The 23,946-nt window shown below is 37.6% G+C and overlaps 1 protein-coding gene across 1 annotated transcript in view; it reads left to right on the top strand.

The window, feature by feature from the left end:
- The window catches only part of Frk (fyn related Src family tyrosine kinase), a 93,479-nt gene that overhangs the window by 59,793 nt on the left and 9,740 nt on the right, over window positions 1-23,946 (top strand). Inside the window, exons 3-5 of the mRNA XM_028769058.1 lie at window positions 16,369-16,532; window positions 17,810-17,978; window positions 23,373-23,531. Of these exons, the coding sequence (XP_028624891.1) occupies window positions 16,369-16,532; window positions 17,810-17,978; window positions 23,373-23,531 (492 nt within the window). The remainder of the gene's footprint in view (window positions 1-16,368; window positions 16,533-17,809; window positions 17,979-23,372; window positions 23,532-23,946) is intronic.

The raw sequence follows: 23,946 nt of genomic DNA, 5'->3' as shown, positions 1-23,946 counted from the left end.
TGTTGCTATCTCTTTTCTGGGTCGCAGCCATTCTGACAAGGGTGAGATGAAATCTCACAGTAGTTTTGGTTTGCATTTCTCTGATGGACAAGGATGCTGCACATATCATATGTGCAGCATATTCTAGTGTAATCTTTGATATGACCTTAAACCATCCCGTGCTTTTTGTGAGAGTTATACCATCTACTGCAATTAGATTTTCTAGCCTGGTCTTCATAATGTTTGTTTTTCTTCTCTTTGAACAAAATGCACAGGACTAGGCAGGTGGATCTCCATGAGTTTGAGGCCAGCCTGGTATTCATAGTGGGTTCCAGGACAGCCAGGGTTTTGTAGAGAGACCCTGTCCTAAAAGAAAAAAGAAACAAAGCAAAAACAAGTAAATAAACAAAACCCCAAGATCCAGAACCAAAACCAAAACAAAGTTATTTTTCTGTTCAGATAGTGTTCATTCTTAAGAATTTCCGTACTTTTGAAACATATATCATGTCCCTTAAACTGAGAGTGGTCAAATACTTTCTGCAATCCTCTTTTGAACTCTCAAATAAGAAGATACAGATCTGTATATTGTTTATCCATTATCACCAACACATTTGAGTAACTAGCAAAGACATTACATTGCGCATATAATAAGTGTGGCTGGGATGAATTCTGTACGACCTACATTTGTGACTAGCGAGAGGAAATTGAAGCTAACAGTTTTCTTAGTTGGAGGCTCACATCATAATGTAAGCTCAACGATCTCATGTTGGAAAATAAGGATGGAGGATCAAGAGTTCTGAGCTCTGACAGTTAGGCAAAGGGAAGGAAGAACAATTCAAGCTGAGATGTCAGCTGAAGGCATTCAGTTACGCCTGTATTCTTATGCAGTCTATGAGAATGCTTCATTAACAGAGAAAGAAGGAATAAGTATGTAAGCTTCCTCAGCATCCCTCGGAAACTACCATTGGCCAGCCTTTGACTACATCCTCCCTCTTGTGGTGTATCAGCAAATAACATGCTATGAAGCAAGAAAACCAAAATATTGTATTGTCTTTCATTTTTACTTTTCCCCTCCTGAAATACTATCTTTATTTTTAAAATGAGAAAGAAGATCCACATATACAGTTGAAAGATAATATAAAGTATATCAAAATATTATCAAAATTACAAAATTATTAAACATTCCCAGATGACATTAAATTTAATTAATTTTTAATTTAGTTTTCATAAATGTATATGCTGCCTTCAGCTACACCAATTTCTCCCATCCCCCTCTCTTCCTTTGAATTGCTTCCATTTTCCCATAGTTCCTTACTACTTTCTTCTTTTTGTGCATGTATGACCCACCAAATTTAATGTTATTTTCATCTGTGGTATAGCTACTCAAAAGTTGCTCTTACTTCAGTACAAAAACTGCCACCCATCTTCATGCATGTTTGTTTTTTATTAAGTAATTTATTTATGTTTTCAGTCTTCAGGATTCAGTGGTTTATAGGAATGTTAACATTATCTGATTTTACTTGAAAATAATTTCTAAAAATTTGCGCGATGAATGAAAACACCTACTTGGCAGCAATGCTATTTTTATTTCTCTCAAAAGGCTGACAGAGGTTTAAATTTTCTTCTGATGTCTAGTTTCTATCCAGTGATTGTCATGTAAAATGTGTTCACTATATAAAAAGGAAACCAAATAAATAGAATCCAATTTAATAATATGGTAGTTCTAATTTTAAACTGTGTGTTTAAAGTAATTCATACATATTGGATAATTTATAGTTATTTATTACCATCCCATCAATCAGGAAGAAATTTCTAATACATTTAAAAATATGTTTTGCATTCATTTATCAGAAACTTTGGCCCAGGAACTAGACTCTTAGAAATCCTTTTGCTGCCTTAAAAGCCCATTCCTGACAGAGGGTATATTTACTTTCCTGGCTGTTTAGCAGGGTGGGGACTTCCTTTTGGTTCTCCCTCCTTGAAGACCTATCTCCTTAACACCTGCAAGTGTTCACAAAAAAATGATGAAAACTGAAACATGAAGAAGATGAAAATATAACAGAAAAATAAATAAGCAAAAATTATACTTCCATTTTTATGTAATTATACTAAGAGGCATTTTCTGCATCTCCACTGTAAGCCTACTCCCGAGTGAAGAGATGATTCTGGCTTTAAAGAGCTTGTGGTTTATTCATCAAGTATTTGTTTAGTGCCTTTTATGTCCCTGTAAGTCATCAGAGGGTTGAGCTATAATAGAAAACAAGACAGTCCCTGACTCTTGAACATATATCCCAGTTGGCAATAGAGGTGAGATGCAAATGGAATACCAGAGATGCATTCATGTAGGAAAGACACCTATTTATTTGTTGAGCTACTCTGGCTTTTAGCTAAGTAAGAAAATCATCAAAGTCAAGAAAGGTATTTTTCTCTACATGATAATACCAAGCTGGAATAGAAATGAAGGTTGCTTCTTCACATTGGGGATTTGGAAGACATTGGAAAGCAGAACTGTGGGATACAATCCTCTTGGTTGGAAGGATTTGGTCATGGTGGCTTCAGCTGGAACCTCCCATGAACAGTCTCCTTTCCCAGTAGTTATCTACTTGGTACACCAGAGACAGATCTCAAGTATTTTATGTCTTGTTACAGTTAGCTCTGTGAAGTGCACTTAGTTACAAATTCACTTATGGAGAAACCCAGAGAAGAAGAGATGAAAGTAGCTTGTCCAAGGTCATACAAATAGAAAGAAAAGAATCTGAGAGGTATATATAAGCAGGCAGTTGGGTTCAGAGATTTCTATGATGCCTATTCCACATTAAAATAAAATAAAAGATGAAAAGTGGGGTCAGATTTAATGTTAGGTAGAGATTCCATCTGTCATTCTTTAAATATAAACACAGCAGCAAGCCTGTTTAATCAAGGTTCCTCTTCTATCCCTCCCCACTCTTCTGAAATAACCTTGAGAAGAAGAGACTTGAATGTCTGCTTAAGGGGCAGCTCAAGTGGTGTCAGATACCTATGGTTTTGGAAGTACTACAGTGGCTATTATGCACAGAAATACGCTCAAATTTAAGTGTCCTTATTATAATGGTCACAATGGTCTTGCAGAGAATCTTTGACTCTGCTTTCCAGAGGAGGAAACAGAAGTTACAGCACATGAAGAAAGTGCTTCACAAGCTTTTAGAGAAGGTGGTTTCCACCCCAACTCTATGGAGACCAAGCCCAGGCTCTTCCCTACTCCATGCTACCTCACAAGGAAAAGACTTAGAAAGAATTCCTTATCATCACTAAGTAATGTTCCATTTATAAATCCTCATGAATGAGTTTACCAAAGCTTTCTTGAACCATAATATATATAAAAAAGTTCCATGAGAAGATCTCTAAATCACCACTGAGTCACTGAGTCAGAGTCAGCACACTAAAACAATTTTCTTCAAAATGTAGACTAAAAGCATTTATTGGTCCTCAGCACATTCACAGTAGGATTGGGTGTTGACCATGTGATTTGGAGTCTGACTCAGCGGCCTCTTTATGTTAGCCACTTAGAATTTCTCTGAGATGGCAAAGCAATAAGGTCTTTCTACTGGGACTGAATGGAACAAAGAATAATAAATAATAAGAAGTCATTAGTGTCTTTTATAGATTCATCATTTCTAGACCTATCAATTCCTCAGGTGTACTGAAAACTTGTTTATGCACTATGTCAAATGTATAAGGTAACTTAAACTCCACTAACTTTCAGCTTAATTTGATATATTCATAAATGTTATTTAGATATCTTGAGAGGTTTATTATATTAGACAAATGCTGTAACTGAAAGAAATCACTGAGAAAGTGTAACTGAAGTTTAGAGCAATGACTTAAGTTTCCCAGTGTGGTGTACTTCCCTGGAATTCTGGTACTTGTGAGTCTGGGCCGGAAGCATCCTTCCAAGAACTCTGGATGGTTTAATAAGATGCAAGGCTTAAGACATCCACCAATTTGAACCTATCTGGACTTTGATTTCACCTCTGGCACATAATTGCTGAGTGACCTTGAATACCTCATTAAAGCCAATCTAGCTTCATTTTTCCACATCAAGGCTGATTCATTGAGATCATGTATATAAAGCCCTTAGCACTAAATTAGATGTATAATAAAAGCCCAATAAACAATAATTGTGACAATGATGAGATGGTTTTGGTTACTAAACTAATAAAACAATTAAGTCATGATCTTCACAATCAAATGGCTGCATGTTTGAGGACAGGTACAATGAAAATATATAATAGTAGCACTGGAATGTCTAGCCTCTAGGGCCTGGAGGCTGGTATGCAGTGGGAGACTCGGGGTCAAGGGAGCCACTCTGTCTAATTAGGCTAGCTAGAAAGCTTAAGGAAGGAAGAGATCCTGGGCTTAGCCTTGAAAAATTAGTTAATATGTAATATATATATAGAAGACATTCTCCTTGTAGCTAATAGTTTATGCAAATGAACAGGGATATGAAGCAGAATATTGCCTTCTGGAATTATAAGTAAATACTTAAACCATGAAGAGAGAGTACAGAGGAGGATACTCTCAGGGAGTCTGAACTTCAGTTAGTGGGGAAGTGCTTGAGCATTAGAAGAGAACACAAAGTTAATATCTCCATTTTAGAAAGACAACTGTGTTGATGATGGAAGATAGGCAATGAGACTGGAGACAACTTGCATTTGGCTTTACTGAGACAACCAGCGACAAAGCACTGATGAGCCCTTAGCAAGATAGTAACAGTGAGAAATGTGGAATGAGGGAACATAGTGCCTACTGAGATAAAAGTCAGGAAGAGACAAGAGTCAAAGATGATCCCTTATCTCTAGCTTTAGCATTGATCCCTATGTCTCTAGTTTGAATGTCTTAGTTTTTAGGATGGTTGTGTGGAATTTCAGCTAAGAGGAAACTTTGGAGAATGAGAAAATATGAATTAATTTTTGTTGATAGAAGGTCTGTCTTAGTTAGGGTTTTATTGTTGTAATCAGACATCATGACCAAGGCAACTCTTATAGAGGACAAGATTTAATTAAGGTTGACTTACAGGTTCTGAGGTTCAGTCCATTATCATCAAGGTGGGAATAGCCAGCATCCTATCAGACATGGTACAGGAGGAGCTGAGAGTTCTACATTTTCATCTGAAGGCTAATAGCAGTATACAGACTTCCAGGCAGCTAGAATGAAGGTCTTAAAGCCCACACCCACAGTGCCATGCCTACTTCAACAGGGCCATACCTTCTAATAGTGTCACTCTCTGGGCTGAGTATATACAAACCATCACAAGGTCACATAGAATGAATTTCAAAAGGATGTTTTCACACAAATATATAAAGTAGCTTGAGCTTGACCATATCTAGACTGCCACCCTTCTGCTTTGTTCTCCCTCCACTCCAGCCAGTCACATTCATTCCTCTAGATACCTTAATTTCTGTTTTGATGCCATGTGCACATGTGTAGTTTTATGTATCTATGTAAAATCTGGGATGACCAATGAGAAAGACATATGACATCTGTCTCCTTAAGTCTGACTTCATTCACTTAACATTGACAATCTATTGTTTGTTCTATTTTCCTAAATCCAACACAACTTTTTTCTTCTTTTAGGCTCAATAAAAGTTTGTTACAGACACATACCACATTTTCTTCACCTTTCTCTGTTGACAGACACCTAAGTTGATTGTTTAATTTAAGTAGAACTGTATTACATCAATGCAAGTATCTCTGTGATATGTTGACTTACTGACCTTAGGGTAATTTACTCAGGAGTGTTATTTTGGGTCAGGTCCTAGTCCCTTCTGCATGTGCTCTCCCCACAGTGGCTGGTTGAGTTTACATTACTACCAGTGTTGCATGTGTCCCTTTACCTATATGTTGACTAGCATTTGTTCTGATTTGTTTTCTGAATGATAACCATTCTTAGTGGGTAAAATGGAATCTCAATGTAGTTTTAGTTTATATTTTCCTGGTGGCTGATGAATATTCTTTTTAATGTTTATTGGGCATTTGTATTTCATCTTTTGAGAATTATTTATTCATTTCACTAGTTCATTTATTGGCTGGGTTATGTACTTATTTGGTACACACAGACACACACACACAGACAGACAGACACACACAGACACAGACACACACACACACACACATACACACACACACACACACACACACACACTTAATTACCTGTCAGATGTGCAGTTGGCAGGGATTTCTCCCATTCTGTATGCTGTCTCTTTAGTTGATTGTTTTCTTTGAATTAAATATTTACCTGTTGTATTCGAAATTCCCGAAGGGATACAGAAGATGAAAGAGGGCAGCTTTGTAAGAGCTCAAGATGTTAAATAAAGAAGAGGATCTAAAGATGGCTAAAATATTCTACAGAGGGCTCAGCAGCCCTCCCTTTCCTTTAAGGGGTATCAGTGGTAGAAATTCACCTTACCACAATCTCATTCTTAAGCAGCACTCATAGCTGGAAAGTTATTTGTTTTCAGCTTGGAGTAGTCATATGAGATAGCATCATTAAAATCCTTACCAACTTTCAATAGAAGATGGTGTGAATTAAGACTGTGGATGTCAGTCTCACTGTCTGGTTTTAAACCAAACCATTAATATTTACCTGCCCTGGATATGGAAGCAAGTTATTTTCTATCTGCATGAATTATATTTCTGTCTTTGCCATAAAACACTAGAGAAAGTTCAACTCAAAAGAAGTAAGCTTTACTTTTATCTCTTGATTTCAAGCTTTTTCAGTGCATGGATGACTGACCCCATTGTTTTCTGGCCTTTTACAAGGCAGACCATCACTGTGGGAGAGCATATGCTGGAGCAAAGCTGCTTTTCTTATAGCATCTGAGAAGCAGAGATAACTCTGAAGAGACCAGGTTTCAGTATATCTATCCTCCAAGGCCCACAGTGACTTAGTTAGCTTCCTTCAGTTTGGCCCTATGCCCCCAAAAACTCTATTGACAAAGACTCTATGTACCAAACAGATTATTTGTAATGCTTTAACCAATTCTCCAAGAGTCCTTTAGTTTACTTAAGTTTACACATGAAATTAATTTTTCTAGTGCCATACACACATACAGACACACACACACACACACACACACACACACACACACACACACAGAATTTTACTATTGTTTGTGACCTCATTCCTCATTTAATACGATGAAATTTCTGGGAATGAAAGCATGTGGTTTTAGAAATAAGAATGAATAATTGGGAAATTACCAAAAGTTACCTTTGCTGTAGAACAATCAAGGTTGAAAATGGAAGGAGACAATATTATAGTATGAAAGTAAATGAGTGATTATGCAAAATGAATCATTCAAAAGGAGATTGCACTAGCTCTTCTTGTGCTGTGATAAAACAAGAAACACAGCATAACAGGGGACAGGCTTGATCATGGCTCATGGTTTCAGAGTTTTCAGTCCAGCTGTGCTGAGGCAGTACATGATGCACAAAGGCAAGAGAGACAGAGCTGTAAACTGTCTCTCAGGAATCCTTGAGAATGGAGAGGAAGGGTCCTGGGACAAAGCACATCCTTCAAAGTCTTACCTTCTGTGACTTACTCTGTCCAATTAGTCATCCATTCTCTATAGCCTATCAAGAACTAATTCACTGATGATGTCTGGGCCTTTATGACCTGTTGATACTCAGTGTCTCCACCTCTGTATACCATCCTTCTGGGAATCAATCATTTAACACATGAGCCTCTGGGAGGAACACTTCCATATCTGAACTCCAATAGATAGAAACATTATTAACGACATAAAATATGATTTCAAGTTATTTTTTATTACTATCCATTACACTTCCTCCAGCAATTTTTATGTTCATTCTGCTTAAATGAAACATGGTGTGGAAAGAGAATAGGTAACAGTAGTCTGAGTTCTAAGGACAAATAAGAATTAGCCTCAGTTCCCCATCATGGGGAAGGTTTTTCGAGAGTTCTGGTGAAGAATTTAAGTCCCTCAGAGAACTTTGGAATATGTAACATGCTTCTTGGAAGTTATTATTATGTTTTCTTCAATCAGATCATGAGTAGTGGGTGGTTGGTGGGTTTTGTCGATTGTGCCCGACTTCATAGGCCATGCTGCAGGGTTAGGCTTGTATCCAGTCCTGCAAACCACTCACACATTACTCTAGAAATGTAAGCTTTTCTTTAAACATCTAGGCATTTTCTTCAATTATTAAAAATTTAAAAAATCATTAACATAATTCAACAAAGTTTTACAGTTCACATATTAGGTTCTGTTTCTTCAATGTCCCTTCTCTAACAAAATAGTGGAATTTCAAATCATCTCTAGTTAAAGTTGTCCCTTTGGGAGTTCTCTCATACCTTGGAGTGCCAAAACTTCCAAGAGGAGAAATCCTAAAACAAACAAACAAACAAACAAACAAACAACGAACAAACAAGTTATTTCATTGCTCAGTTCCTTCATTAGCAAGTTATTTTTTGAGCATATTGATACATGCTAGTGGTCACAGAAGAAATTCTTCTTGACATAAGTAAGTGCTCTTTGACTGTTTACCATTTAACTTGTGCAAGGATTCATGAAACAGGATAAATTTAAGTTATAGTTTTAGAACAGTGTAAAATATCAATAAATAAAAAAATCAAAGGGGGAGAAACAAGAACTAGTTCTTATTGAGTCTCCCATGGTAGATACTTGTAAGAATTTAGAAATCAGTTTAGCCAGGTGTTCTGTGGGAGATGAGGCAGAAGGGGAGACATTGCGATTTTTGAAGAGAAAATGGATTATGACTTTAAATGTGAAAGAAAGATGGATTTCATTGTTTCTTCATGTAAAGAGTCAAGTGTATAGATACTAGATTTAAGTGGGTAGTTTTACATTGTTTCTCTAAAAACAAACAAACAAAAAAACAGACTGGAAGCATTATGTGCATGCTGTTATTTTAAAGGCTGTGTACTGTTATTATAGCTGACATGAAAAACAGATGTACTAAAACACCCCCACATTTGCCAATCAAAGAGTAATTTCATGTTGGCAAATTTAATCATCTTTGTCCATACGCAATTATGATTTCCGCAAGGAACCTCAGCTGGATCCCTTCAGCAGCTAAAGGTTCTGGAGCATGTGAGCTGCCAGCTGTATCCTTACGTTTGTAATTCTGATTTCTCTTTTAATTGTATATCCCATTTATTTCACTTATTACAGTAAATACATATCCCCCCCTCCTGCTAGGTAACTTTTTTTTTTTTACAATTGTTCAGTTTCTACAATTAAGTCTAAATCCCCAGATTTCCTACAATTCAACAATAATTTAGTCTTATAAAATGATACAGTGGACAGTCTTGCTCATGTCGCTTTTCCTCTTTGGGGTGATTAACCATTGTTTCAGTTTTCCATAGGCAAGCTTTTATTGAATTTCGAATTTCAAATTAGTCCATAATAACAGAGTTTATAAGAACTCCCCCTTTACAATGTATTGCTGTACTTACTCTTAAGAATGTCTTTGCTCATATTGATTGTTGTATTTTTCAAGTTTGCTTTATAGTCTGTATGAGAAATTTATTTATTTTAATATCATAAATATCTCTCTCTCTCTCTCTCTCTCTCTCTCTCTCTCTCTCTCTCTCTCTCTCTGTCTATTGGACTAATTGTTGATATTTCCCTTTAGGGAATCATGTAGCTGAATGCATTTCTGTCTTTATTGTGAGTTAAAAAGGAACAAAGTCAGATCTGTCCTAGCTCTCACCAATGAGAATGGGCATTTGAAGATGGCACATAGGCTTTAGGTCAGAGTCACTGTGGTACTTCCTTTCTGTTTGTCCCATTTTCTTCCTCCATTTATGTATTCATTTTTGTAATTAAAGCATTATGCTATTTATTTCTTTATTCATTTTGTGGGTAGTGATGGAGATTGAACCCAAGGCTTATGCGTGGTAGACTCTACTACTGAAAGATTATGCCAGCCCCCATGCATTTATTTAAAATTTCACTTTATTTTGTGATGTAAAGTCTTGATTATTTCTGAAACAGGGCAGAGACATAACTAAATAAAGTAATATTAATATTTGAATCATTTCCTTAGGGTAAGTTTTGAAAAGGAGAAGCAATGGCAATTATGTCCTATCTCAACCTAGTGAAAAGAATTTTTACAGAAAATTGAGGTGATATAATGAAAGAATGTTAATATCTGGTGATTTATTGCAGATATAATATCAAGTGAAGGGTCAGAATGCAAAGAAAAATAACAAATCAGATTGCTTTGTGGAGGGTTTCATTGCAAAACCAGACACGTCAAAGGCTATTGTCATGTGAAATTTTATGCAAGAGATAATTTTCATTAAAGTTTCACTTTAGTTGTAAATGTTAAAATTATACATTGGTAATTAAAAAGATACTCATTTACTGTAGATATCAGACATATAAACAAAACTTTCATTCTATTCTTAAGATAGAGGAGACTCTGAAAATGAAGGGAGAAACTGACCTATTTCTGTAAGGGAGTTGGTCTCTATGGGTCTCGAAAATAAGTTCCAGCACATAGTAAGCATTTGAACAGCTGAATGGTTCAGGATTATGATTTCTGATACACAGAATGGAAAAGAAAGCTGTGTTTTATTGTATAGTTCATTTGCTATGTTTCTTGTGAAGATCAATAGTAGCCTAGGCAAGGTTATCACCCAGAATAGTCCTGGAGGTTCAAGAGCTTTCTTAGCAGGCTTTTTGAGTCAATTAACACAGATGCTTTTGTGGTGAATTTTCACCCAATTCAGCATACAGTTTAACAGTAAAACCTAGTGACTGATGTTTAGAACACTGAAAATTTCTAGCTGGGAACAGGGTGTCTTGGAGACTTATAAAGTAAATCATATGCATGATACAAGATAGCTGTTAATATTCTTTTTGTCTTAGTTGACATTGTTTTTGTCCTGGAAGAGAGAACAATTCTTTTAGATAATACCACTTAATATTTTAAGACAGATGTACTTTTCTTATTTCTCAAGTCCTAGTCTAGTTTCTGTAGATTAAGAACTCACTATACAATGAGTGTACTTTTTACCTTTAGATTTGTTTTCATCAATGTGACTATGTGTGTCTATCTGTTTGGCATCCACGGAGGTGAGAAGTGCGCTTCACATCACCCGGCGTTGGAGTTACAGGGCATTGTGAGCCATGAAATATGGGTGCTGGGAACCAAACTCAGGTCTTCTGAAAAAGCAATGACTGTAGTTTGAATTTTTCACCTCATAATCACTCAATTACAAGGCATTTTCTCATTGGAGTAAAGCTAACTCAGCCTAGGTTCTAAGGCACCGCTATAGGGATAATTGTCAAGATTGCCTTTGGAATGGCTTTGAAATGTTATAACCATGTCTTTGTAAGTCAAGAAAATTAAGACATTTATAAGTGCAATGTTCTCTCACCTTGAATTAATAGCATTTTTTCCACGTTTGAGAACCAGCTCTCATTGTTCAAAGAATAGGAAAGGTTGCTGCAGAAGTGTCTCTCATTTGTTGACAAGGCTATTTGATATTACTGATATTGTAATGTAGTACCCACATATTGCACATCGCAAATATCTATCATTCTTTGTGAACAATGACACTAGAACTATCCCTGAGGGGGTATAGAGATACAATCATTATTCTCATTTTCTAGATAAGGAAACTGAAATGAAATTCTTTGCCTAAGGTCAAAGAACAAATCATGTGCAGAATAAGATTAGGGCAGAGAGTTCTCAATTTTCAATCCTTGGCTCAATCAAGGAAGTCATATTGTTTTACTCGGTGTGGGAACTGATTATTATCATCAGAAGCAATAAGGCTGTGCCCACATGATGCCAAATGCCAGAAGACATGCTGAAAAATAAGAATTTGCTTAACCATCCATTTATTTATCCCTAAAACAACAGACTGCTTACTATGCTGGTTATTTTTCATTGAAATGACTGGATGTCTTTGTGCTTCTTTTCTGAGGTTTGTCTCTAGAGCTCATGTCTTTCAAAACATCTAATTTTGGCATATCTTAGCTTTTATACTTATTTGACATATTTGATTAGCCTGTATGATAGATGTGGGACAGATTTTTTCCTTGGTAGATTTCAATCGTATAATACTCCTTTTAAGTTAAACCACCCTCTTCTACTGTTTGAGACCGGGTGAAACAAGACCTTACTGCCAGGACAGACTGAGCTGGACCTGTCAGCAACTGCACATAAATGTCCCTGGCTATGGCAAATGATCTAGATCACATTACTACTCCAGACTCCCAAGTCAGTTTACTCTGAGGGCCTAAGGGGCCAGTCAGGTGGTCTGTGGTGTGGTCCATACAGTAGATAGATGCAGAAATAAAACTTTTTGAACAGGCAACAAACCTTTGTCATACTTCTCATACAAGGCTTACTTATGTCTTTCAGTAGATGTCAATTCTTATACATGTTCTGGTAGATTAATCAGTTGACAGGTGAACATTTCCTCCTAGGCCAAATAACACAAATGAGAAAAAAGAGGTAAATACAGGATCTGTAATCATTCAGATCTGTCATAATGCTACCGAGTTTTTGATGGATGGTTCCATTACGCCTTATAGTTGGCCTTTTTATATTTTTGCAGTTCAACCACTGAAGTATCTAATTTTCTGAACCCACAACAACTCACACTGAAAATGGCAAATCATGGTTCTCCATTTATAGACTACAGAATTTAGAGTAGGGTTTATTCCTTAAAACAAATCATTCCTTTTAAACAAAAGGAATATAAAAGTCATTTCTCCCCACTTTTAAGACCGCTGAATTCATTGCCACTTGGAAGGACAATTAGTATCTGTGGGAACTCTAGCAAATTGAAATTACTTTAGAAATAAGTTATATATGCATATACATAATATAATTTAATCTGACTACTCAGAAATACATATAACATCAAAAGTATCTTCATCCTGACTATGATGTATTGAATTTTCCTGCTGTAATTCCTGTGGCCTAATTTTAAAATAATATGACTTTCAGTTTTGTTCAGATTGAATATGGACATTTCATCTTTGCTTTGTCATGTGGCCCGTGATACCGCAAAGGAGTGTAATAACTATATATTGCCACTGTTTTTCAAAAACCAAGAAGTTAGATGTTGTCTTTAATGTAATTATCTTTTAATAGAATTTTATTAGTCTGTTTTCTTTTCTTTTAAAAATAGGGTTTCAGGGCTGGAAAGATGGTTTAGTATGTAATGTAGTTGTTGTACAAGTTTGAGGGTGGGGTTTTTGATCCTTAGGACCCATGTAAAAATAAAACACTGGGATAGCAGTACATATCTGTAACCTCAGAAGTCTCTCTCTGTTTCTCTGTCTCTCTCCATATCTGTGTCTCTTTCTTTTTCTCTGAGAGAGAGAGAGAGAGAGAGAGAGAGTGTGTGTGTGTGTGTGTGTGCATGTGTGTGTGTCTGGTGGGGTGGGACAGAGACCAGGATATCCCTGGTTCTCTTTGGTCAGTATAACAAACAAACATGAGCTCTAGGGTCAATGAAGTGAGAAACCTCATCTCAAAAGTAGGAAGGAGAGGGAAAGAGGCAGCCATGCCCCTGACCTCTGCCCTCCACCCATGCACACTGGCAAGTGTATCTGCACTTATATGTAGACAACAGGTGCTCTCTCACACACAGTATGAGACTAGAGTTTACTGATGCTCTGAGGGCGTTTGTGTACTATCTATTTAAGTTGACATCAGACCCCTCAGTAATTTACATTTCAATTTAAATTCACCAGTTGATGATTTCTGGTGCTCACTTCAGAGATGTTTGTGTGAGTTGTCACTCCATCCTGCACTGTGCTGTGCACTGGAAGTGCACGGGCCATGTCCTTCAAGAGATACTTTTATCGTCAGTGTATTTAAGCCTGTGAGTTGATAGAAGCCAAGAGCTTGAGTGGGCCGCGCAGGCTTGCTGATGGTTTTGAACGGAGATCTAGAGAGAGAGGCAGCTACTAAGCTGGCCATCCATAGGAAAAAATCATTCAAGGGAAGTTCAGAAGGTTCTAAGTATGGTTTAAGTTTCACCAAAAGACTGTGGAAAACCAAAACAAAAGTACAGAATCCAGGGAGAGAAAGCAACAGGCATCAGACCTGCACGTGAATGCAGAAACACTTGAGAGGCTGCAGCTTGCTAAACTTTATATTTACTTCAGTGTTGATGACATCAAGGCCCAGTGGAACTGGCATTCATTTCATTCACGTGTTAAATTATAACTTGGATCTCTCCTATTTTGAAGTGATTCTTTATACCATGAAATAAAATTATTCATACTGTGCTTGGAACTCCACTTGTATTCCCAAATATCAGTACCTGTTTAAGATAAAGAGATCGGACCCATTTAAAAAAAAAATCTGGCAAGCATTTACTCAAGCTTTCTTTATAATTAGTAGACATCGCCACAGCTGTATCAATCCCTGAGATTTCCCCCTTGATTGAGTAAATAATATAGAGTATTTTAACTCTTTCTTCATCTATTGATTTAAATCTCTTGCTTGGAAGCCTTTCAATCTTTTGCGGCCCATTAAAGAGAAATCCATAAATTTGTGTTTAATGTACACATAGTCCACTTCAATTTGGAGCCATGAGGTGGTCCATCTTGTTTAAAAATGGGAATTAGAAGAATTGCTTTTCATCATTTCCAATTACAGACCTATTGGCTTGCTAGACATCCCAGCTATAATTGATGCACGTCTCTTTTTGATAAATGGCAAAGCTTAAATTTTCAGGCCAATAAGTTATATAAATTGCAGCTGTACTTTATATTTCCCCTCCACTTCTCATATTTTTATTACATTGTGGAGAAATGAATTGAGGCTGACTCAGGATTGTTTACAGCTGTCTTTGATTTTTTTTGTTAGCCTTTTAATCCAGATACAGGAATCTATTATGAGCTAAGTTTTCCATCGTAATAAAAGCCTTCTACTTGGAGATGGTGATATAGGTCAATTAACCTTGACCCAAGAGTCGGTCAGTAGCATTGGTAAGTTGACTGATCAGGGTACAAGGCTGTACACTATACACTTAAAATTATAATGTAAGATAATGATATTCTCTTTAAGAGAGCTAACTGTCCAGTTGTGTTTTGTATTAAAAAAGGGAATGAAAGTAGGTTTAACCCAAATTCAGATGATATCTTTTTATTATCATATTATATTTTTGTTATCAACTTAGACAATTGGATCTTCTATTTGAAACCTGATAGTATAGAGCAGTGGTTCTCATCCTGTGTGTTGCAATCACTTTGGTGGTCACATATCAGATATCCTGCATATCAGATATTTATATTATGATTTACAACAGTTAAAAATTACAGTTATGAAGTAGTCATGTGTAGCTGACCCCAAGGACTAAGATTTACTTCCTCCAGAAACACTGTTTTCCACCTGGTTGCATCTCTTTTCAGGCATATTTCCTCCCTGCTGAACACACAAATTCAATCAATAGTTTGAAACCTCCATCAGCAAAACCACCCCAAAACAAATCCAGAAAAGGACGGTAATGGCAAAGTTGTTTTTGTCTTACTGGGCTCCTTTATGTCTCAGAATAGAAGCTTCTAGATAGCTCTCTCTGACTTGGCATTCCCAAGATCAGGCTGGACTTGGGGTCTTTCTGAATCTCACCTAGGTAGGAGAGCAAGGACTTTCTGGAGTAAAAGGGAATATTGTTAGCAAGAGAGAGTGATTAGTGGCCAATGACAGAACAGAATTCCCCTGGTCATTCAGACTACCAGAAAGTAATATGGGTTATTATCTCTGCAGATGCTGTAGGATTTGCTCGTGGAATGAACAATATTGCAGGGGAACATGTAAACCATGTTTTAGGCTCCATAGAATCTCTCCTGCTGCATTGTGCTGAATCTTTCTGCTATCAGTCTGCACGGAAGGGTGTCTACACAGTGACTTGCATTGGCACTGTGGAATTCCTTATAATACTTTACTCTGTTTCATTCTTCCCATTATTAGATTTCCTGAGGTAAAAGACCAGCATGAATTGAGCTTTTTTCAACACCTTGTGCTACTATCTTTGGACGCTGTGATTTTTTTAGCTAGATCAAGATTGTCTTGGTTCCATTGCTAGAATAACAGATTAAATTTTATGGCTTTCATCAGTGATGCTTGCTAGCCTTCCAAGCTTGGAATGTTTTACTGTTACTCTTACTTTTTAGTTTCTGTTCTCTCTTTCCTTCAGTCTGATCTCCGAGGAAGCCCCTGCTTCCTCACTACAAATTTTGGGTGTGTCCCCTTTGTAAATTTCATATATGCTGTGACAAAGATGAAAGATACCAGTTTTGTGAAAATTTCATTCCATACAGTGACAAATGGCCACAAAAAACGTGTGGGTTCGGGGATGCCGTTATTGACAGGATTTATTTTGTGTTCTAGTTTTAGATGAAGATGTTGTGAAGCACTACAGAATAAGAAGATTGGATGAAGGTGGCTTCTTCCTCACTAGGAGGAAAGTCTTTTCAACCCTGAATGAATTTGTGAGCTACTATACCACAACAAGTGATGGGCTGTGTGTCAAGTTGGAGAAGCCATGCTTAAAGGTAAAAGTATTTTAGCTGAATTCACTTAATATTCAAGTTAACACTTTCTCCTCAGACACTGAAGCATTTGTCATTTGCTCTCAGCTTTTAGAAAAATGCAATCATTTGGTTACTTAGGGCAGGAATAGGGAAACTGTCATAGTACTCTCCCATGTTCATTTTTAAAGGGAATTTGTTTTATTAATTATTTTATTAGAGACACACTGATTCCTTTACTATCTTTAGTTATTTTGTGCCCTTGTATTAGATAGGCTGTCCTTATCTAATGTAAGACAGGTTGAGAACTGTCTTAGGTGTGTCCGGTCAAGTTAATTATTCAAATAACCATTACAGTGCTCTGATGTATAACTGTCCTGGCCAGTTTTGTTACTGAAGGTGCCTACTTCATGCCTGAAAATTACTTATTAATTGAGGTAAGTGAGCGAATAGAAAACAAAGAGAAATGACAAAAATGGATTTGAAAATTGATGGTTTCATTTTGCAAAGAGATGTGATGCATATACTAAATGCTACAGCCAAGGAATATAGGAAAGACTTGTGAGGGAGGGAACTTTTCTGGTTCAGCATCACACAGACAGGCTCCAGCAAGGCAGGAGGCAGAGAGCTCCTGCAGACTCCTGTGAGGATGACACTGAATGCTGGTGGGGTGGATGGACACAGAGCTGGAACACATGACAGAGAGTTGGTTTAAAGACTTAACAGTACAGATTTTAATTTACGATATTTGGTATTTAGAATCAGTATTTTCTTTACAAAGTAAAGACTATTTTTCTTTTTTCATTTTGTTTGGGTTATTTTATTTATTTACATTTCAGATGTTATCCCCTTCCCAGTTTCCCCTCTACAAGCCCCCTATTCCCTCCTCCCTCCCCCTGCCTCTATGAGGGTACTTCTCCTATTCTGGGTCATCAAGCCTCCACAGGAGGGGCTCCCCTCTCAATGATTCCAGATAAAGCAATCCTCTGCTACATATCCAGTTAGAACCATGGGTAACCCCTGTGTACTCTTTGGTTGGTGGTTTAGTCCTTGGAGCTCTGGGGGGGGCGGTCTATAGACAATTTTTCAATCAAAATGTTACATATGTGAGTGTGTACACTGAAGTACTGTAGTGCATATAGGGGTCAGAGGGCAGCTGTGTGTAGTCATACCTCTCCTTCTAACTCTACATAGATGCCAGGAATCAAACTTAAGTCACCAGAGTCGCATGGGAAGTATCTTTGTCTAAGCTAGTACCATATCTTATTTCTCACAAGTATTCTCCTTTTTCTCTGAAACAGATCCAGGTACCAACCCCTTTTGATTTGTCATATAAAACTGCAGACCAGTGGGAGATAGACCGGAACTCCATACAGCTTCTGAAGCGACTGGGATCCGGTCAGTTTGGAGAAGTTTGGGAAGGTCTGTGGAATAATACTACTCCAGTAGCTGTAAAAACATTAAAACCAGGTATGAGAATGTCGAAGGTTAAACGGTATACATTGATTTTCTTTTTATTACAAATTCCCATCGTAAATGCCATAGACTTCATAGGACAGCTAGTGCTGGCAGCAAGCAGATATTGCCATCATTCTACCCTAGGTGACTATAAACTATAGATAGCTTTTAAAGTAGGAAGACAGGGACATGTTCTCATTTCAGTGAAGCTTAAAATACCTCCAGTTCTGTCTTTTGAAAAGTTAAGATCCCATTTTCCATTTTTTTTTTGTAATTTACTGACAAAACATACTTTACCAATCAGATGCAGGGGCTGGAGATATTGCTCAGTTGGTAAAGTACTTAACATACACGTGTGAGGCCCTTACTTTGACACCGCCCCCAGCACTCATGTGAAAAGTCAAGTGTGGCAGCACACATCTGAAATTCCAGCACTGACACAGTAGGACTCTTGTCGGCCAGCCAGTATCTCTGAATCTTTGAACTCAAGTCACCAAGAGGTTTTGTTTCAAAAAAGTGTAGACTGATAGAGAAAGACACTTGATGTTGGTCTTAGGCTTAAACACACACACACACAACACACACACACACACACGTACGCATGCACTCACACACACACACAGTCAGATGACAATGCTATTATTCAAGGAATAGCATTCTTTATTAAAGATGAACTGTACATAATAAAAAATAGTAATAATGCTAAGGCCACTCTAGCAAAGTTATTATAAAAATGAAATCAGACCATTAGCAGAGACACATTGTATAGTTCCTGGTTCAAAGTCAGTCATGAAAAAGTATATTGTTATTGTTGTTATAATGTTAGCAAATGGCAGAGCTTCTGACCCATAGTTGTTATTGTTGAATTATACCCCATCGAATGGCATTCTATGGAAACACACCGTGAGTCTCTGGCCACCTCATATCTCCCTCTAATAACACTGGAAGGATCGTAACTTGTGCAGACTACAGTGCTCTCTGGACCTTCATAATTTCCTTGTCCACAGCGCTTAACATTTTTTCAGAGGCCTCCTGGTGACTGGACTTAAGAATTTAGCATTTCTCAGATCTTAGTATGTACAGTACTATGTTTCCCAAACTCTGTGTTAAGGTATTTTTGGGAATCCCAAGGAGCTGACAAGAGGAGCCGAGGGACACTGGGAATAACATCTTGAATATGACCCAAAGTTGCTGCATTTAAGTAGTGTAGGGTTTCAGCTTTTGATAGTGTTGTATTATTTTTGTTGACACCATATTTGTGAATCATTTTTGATATGTCCTTTGACAATTCTATACATGTGTACAAGTATATAATGTATTTTTAAATCATTTTAATACACACCATTATGCTTTGATTTCCCCCTTTATTCCTACAAATACCTCCCTACTTTTATTTCTATTTTTTAATGATGATGATGATAATGATAAACTAAATTTAATCTGGGTTGGATAGGGGTGGTATTCCCTGGAACATGGGAAACTTACCAGCGGGTACACCACTGAAGAAAATTATTCTCTGTCTTTGTCTCTCTGTGTCTCTCTGTCTGTCTGTCTCTGTGTCTCTCTCTGTCTCTCTGTCTCTCTGTCTCTCTCTGTCTCTCTGTCTCTGTGTCTCTCTCTGTCTCCCCCCCCCTCAGAAGCCAACTTCCAGTAGGTCTCCAGGAAGGGATGGAGCCTCATGATACCCGTCAACATATATAATGGAATATTGACAAACACAGTTGTGAGCAGGTCTTATATAGGCAAACACAGCTGCCTTGGGTTTGTGCATGCAGCAACATTATCAGAAGACAGTGATTCACAGGATTCCTGCCTATCCTGTACTCTTTTATTACTGTCTACTCTTCCTTTTCTTCCCTCTAGAATGTCCCCTGAGCCTTGGTGTAAGGACTGATAATAGATGTCCTGTTTAGGTGTGAATTCTCATCAGTCACTTATTCTCAGTACTTTGACATTTAATGCGTCTTTGCACTAGCCACTGCACACCACATAAAGCAGCTTCTCTGACCACAGCTGTGAGCAGCCTAGTCTAGGGATAAAAATGTAGACATTTAGAGAGCAACTCAACAACATATTAATTTAGTAAAACAGGAGTAATAGGTTCCTCCCTAGGACCTATTACTCCACTAGCCTTATGTACTTTTTAACCAGGTTCCCAGTTCAGGCATAGATTTCTTCCCATGTACAGGGCCTCAAATCCCATCCGAAGAGCATCTGGTTATCACCATAACAGTTGACACTATTACCCTAGTGACAATGGCTTTCTATGGTAGCACAATACGAGGTGCTGACCGCCTCATATGTAGCTCTAATAATGCTGCAAGGATCATATCCACTAGTTAAACGACATCTTACCTGGCAGGTCAGGATTCTAGAATGCTGAGCATATAGCTGAGCAAGATCGAGAATGTTCTCTTCCCTAGCAGCCCGCACAACATCCTCTCCTCATCCCCGAAACTGTGAAAGCGATGGAGTGGGGGAAAGCTTCCAGCTTAGCTCCAGTTTGATTTCTCTATGCCAAATTTTGATGACTGCTATTATCAAATGGAAAATCCACACAAAAGTCAACCCAGACTAGGGCATGAGGAATAGCAGCACTTGATCACATTGCAACATTTGAGAAGTTATGCGGCACTCTACTCTGATTGTGCTACTTCACAAAGTAATCCCTTTCTCCTTTTAACTCTCCTGCATTACCTTCTCAGATAGCCATTAGTTTCCAAGGAAAATAATTTACAGTTGTTTGGATCTAACTTAACAATCAAATGAAGGGTTAAATGTTGTTTGTGGCATGGGGCATTGTGAAGAAAACCAACTGAGACATTAAGGATGCTAGGGACAGAAAATGTTGGGGTATTATAGTATAACAGGTCGGAGCAAGAAGTTTTGGGGTAAGATAAATCTGAGTTCAAACTTGGCTCCATCTCTGTGCCTCTGGATAGTTCATAAAACTTTCTCTGTTTCCTCATCGGGTTGTAGGAATCACAGCAGTTCCCCATTGCTAGAATCTTACGAGGGCAGATTAGATCAGTGGCCACAAAGGTTCCTAATGCCAGAAGTTCTTAATGAAGTGTTAGGTTCCAGCTACAGACAGAGCTCTCAAGCACAGGCTTGATCATATAGGAATTCGGCTCCAGCATCCATATCTGCTGTATGAAAAATCAGAGACACATTTGTATGTGGCTAGATGTCACCCAACGACTGCCAGTGAGGACAGTCTGTTCCATCCTTGATTGGTTCACAGTCACCATTCACATGCCCTTCTAATGCGAATCTTGTTGAGAACTGAGATGAAACTTTATTGTCCAATCTAAATTATCCTTTTCTAAAGATAAACAGGAAGCTGTCCTTCCTAACACTGCTCTCTGGAGGTCAAGAGAGAACAACAACAACAACAACGTCATATATCTTATGCCAAAAAAAGTCATGATAGTTTGCTCCCCAACAGGAATAATTATTATTGATTTACAGTGTAATAGCAGCAAACAGCTTTGGTGGTTGGTTAAATGTCTTCACTTTACTGGGGCCATTAATCAATCTTAGCAGCTATTTATTGCCTAGCAGACTACCACGAAATAAAGATGAGCCTGAAGTCAACTCCCACACTAGCTTTGACAGGCAAAAATTAATATTTAACGTTCACTTACTAGCTGGGTTGAGATCGGGACTCCCTTCCTCTGGTCAGCTATAGCAGGCCTGGCCATGAAAGTTCTAAGTAGTCCTCACGCACAGGAGGTCCCACTGTGCTTCAAGTTCAGCTCTAATAGATAGTCTGATTTGGGAATTGTCTATGTGTCCTGTAGAACTTGTCTGAATAATGATTATAAGGACTACTGTCACTTCAACCTTCATAATCTTCTAAAATTTTCTTTTGAGGAGAGTATCATATTATATCTATATTTGATATAGGTTATTTTTAAACACCAAGAAAAAACATGATTTGGTATGATTTATGTGTCTCTTTTGTTACCATCTACATTTTTCTACTATGATTCTAAATTTTAAACTTTTTTGACCAGTGGTAATGCTGGCACTGTGAGAACTTAGAAATAGTTCCCTGAAGAAGAGAATAGCTTTATTTCTTTACCTCTTTACAACCTTATCTCTTCCCTCCAGCCAACAAAAAAAAACAATTAATGTATTTGTTTTTCCTATGAATATGTAAAGTCATTATCACCACCACCTTCATCAACAACAGGAACAGTTATTGGGTCTAAGTGTGCTAGGCATTGCTATTATCCCGAAGTTTAGTGAGATCAGCCAACCTGCTCAAGACTACAAAGAGAGCTAGTAGTATTGCTGCAATTGTTTTAAAATTCACCTTTGAGCCTGGAGGCCGAACTTAGGCTTTGCAAAGATAGACTGTTTCACTACTTAGTGTGAAATAACATCACATTGACAAACAAGTCACAGTGCAACCTTTACAGTGTTGAAATGTATCTATGTCTGGATTCCCATGTCAACCATGAAGTCTTTGTCTGGAGCAGATGATGAATGGGATGATGTTCTGAATGAATATCAAGATGTGATCAATCACAGTGATACTTTTGGAACATTATATGCTAAAAATAAGAGACTTAAAAATTACTGTTGAAATGTAAACTCCAGGCATCTTTTCTTCTCCTTTTTATTTGATATTAATTCTTTGATACATTGCCTATGAGGTAGAGTTCATGTAAAATTAGAGTTACCATATCATTTAAAATCAATCTAACTGTAAATGAGTTTTCAAAGGAGGCTTCAGAGTCTCAAACCTTTAGGGCTCTGATGGAGGAACTGGGTGGATAATTGAGAAAAGGTTGTGTACAGTTTGACATTAAACATATAAAATGATGAGACTCACTGTTAGCTTTTGGAAACGTCCCTGAATATTTCTTAGTTGTCCTACACCCTATATTTCTACAAAATCAAGGAAAGGAATATGGCAAAGTCATAGTTTTGTGGTGTTTTTCAGCTGTTCCCAGATTGGGCATCAAGGACAGGGCAGAAGTCAGTCCTCTTTGGATCTAAAACCAAGATCTCTGACTGGAGTAATTAAACATTCTCTGTCTGCCTGTGTTTGCGTTAATGGACACTCTCTCTTTGTGTGAGGATGCCTGTCTCACGTCATCAATTACACTGTCAGTATCTCTCTGTTGTTTCATTTGTCATCCGGACCTGAATTCACTTGCTCTTCACCTACACACCATAGCACATAAACCGCATAACCCTGACGTAATGGCACATGTAGTAATTAGGTTGCCCTGGCTGAACTGATTCAATTCTTTGATAACTCTGAAGATTTGTGGCACTGATGCTCTTAGATTATCAAGAGGCAGGAGGCAATCTTGGTGCTTCCCACCAGGCTGCTGTGGGGATAGGAATGCCTCGGTGACATAAAGTGATTTCCTCCTCTTCTTGTTTCAGGTTCAATGGATCCAAATGACTTCCTGAGGGAGGCACAGATAATGAAGAGCCTCAGACACCCAAAGCTCATCCAGCTTTATGCTGTTTGCACTTTAGAAGATCCAATTTATATTATTACAGAGTTGATGAGACATGGAAGTCTGCAAGAATATCTCCAAAGTAAGCTGAAGGCTTAATAAAAGGAAGAAAAGGAGGAATTCAGTTTAGCTAGTCCCATAAATGTCAATTTAGCAAGCCTCCTATAACCCAAAAGATGTTTACAATGTGTGTATCTGTAAGAATGGATGTTGTAACATTGACCAGCTCAACTACTATTTAATGGAATATATTCTCTGTTCTCAAAAGAGCAAAAACATTTACGCAGTGAAAGATCTAGTAGTTCACAATAGACACATCAGAGTACTTAAGTGTAGTGTGGTAAATGCGTGAGTGGCTATTTTGTGTGCTTTCTTCGCCAGCTAGTTGAACATTATTAGTCATGAACAAATATTTTCTGTGGAGTAGACTTTATGGACCTGGAATACTTTAGAGAAAGATTTTTTTAAAAAGCATCTGAGGGTTTGTTTTTGTGTGT

This window comes from Grammomys surdaster, unplaced genomic scaffold (assembly GCF_004785775.1).
Source record: "Grammomys surdaster isolate TR1022 unplaced genomic scaffold, NIH_TR_1.0 190, whole genome shotgun sequence".
In the NCBI taxonomy this organism is placed as follows: domain Eukaryota; kingdom Metazoa; phylum Chordata; class Mammalia; order Rodentia; family Muridae; genus Grammomys; species Grammomys surdaster.
Note: the sequence above shows the minus strand (reverse complement) of the source record. Positions and strands in the feature narration are given on the sequence as shown.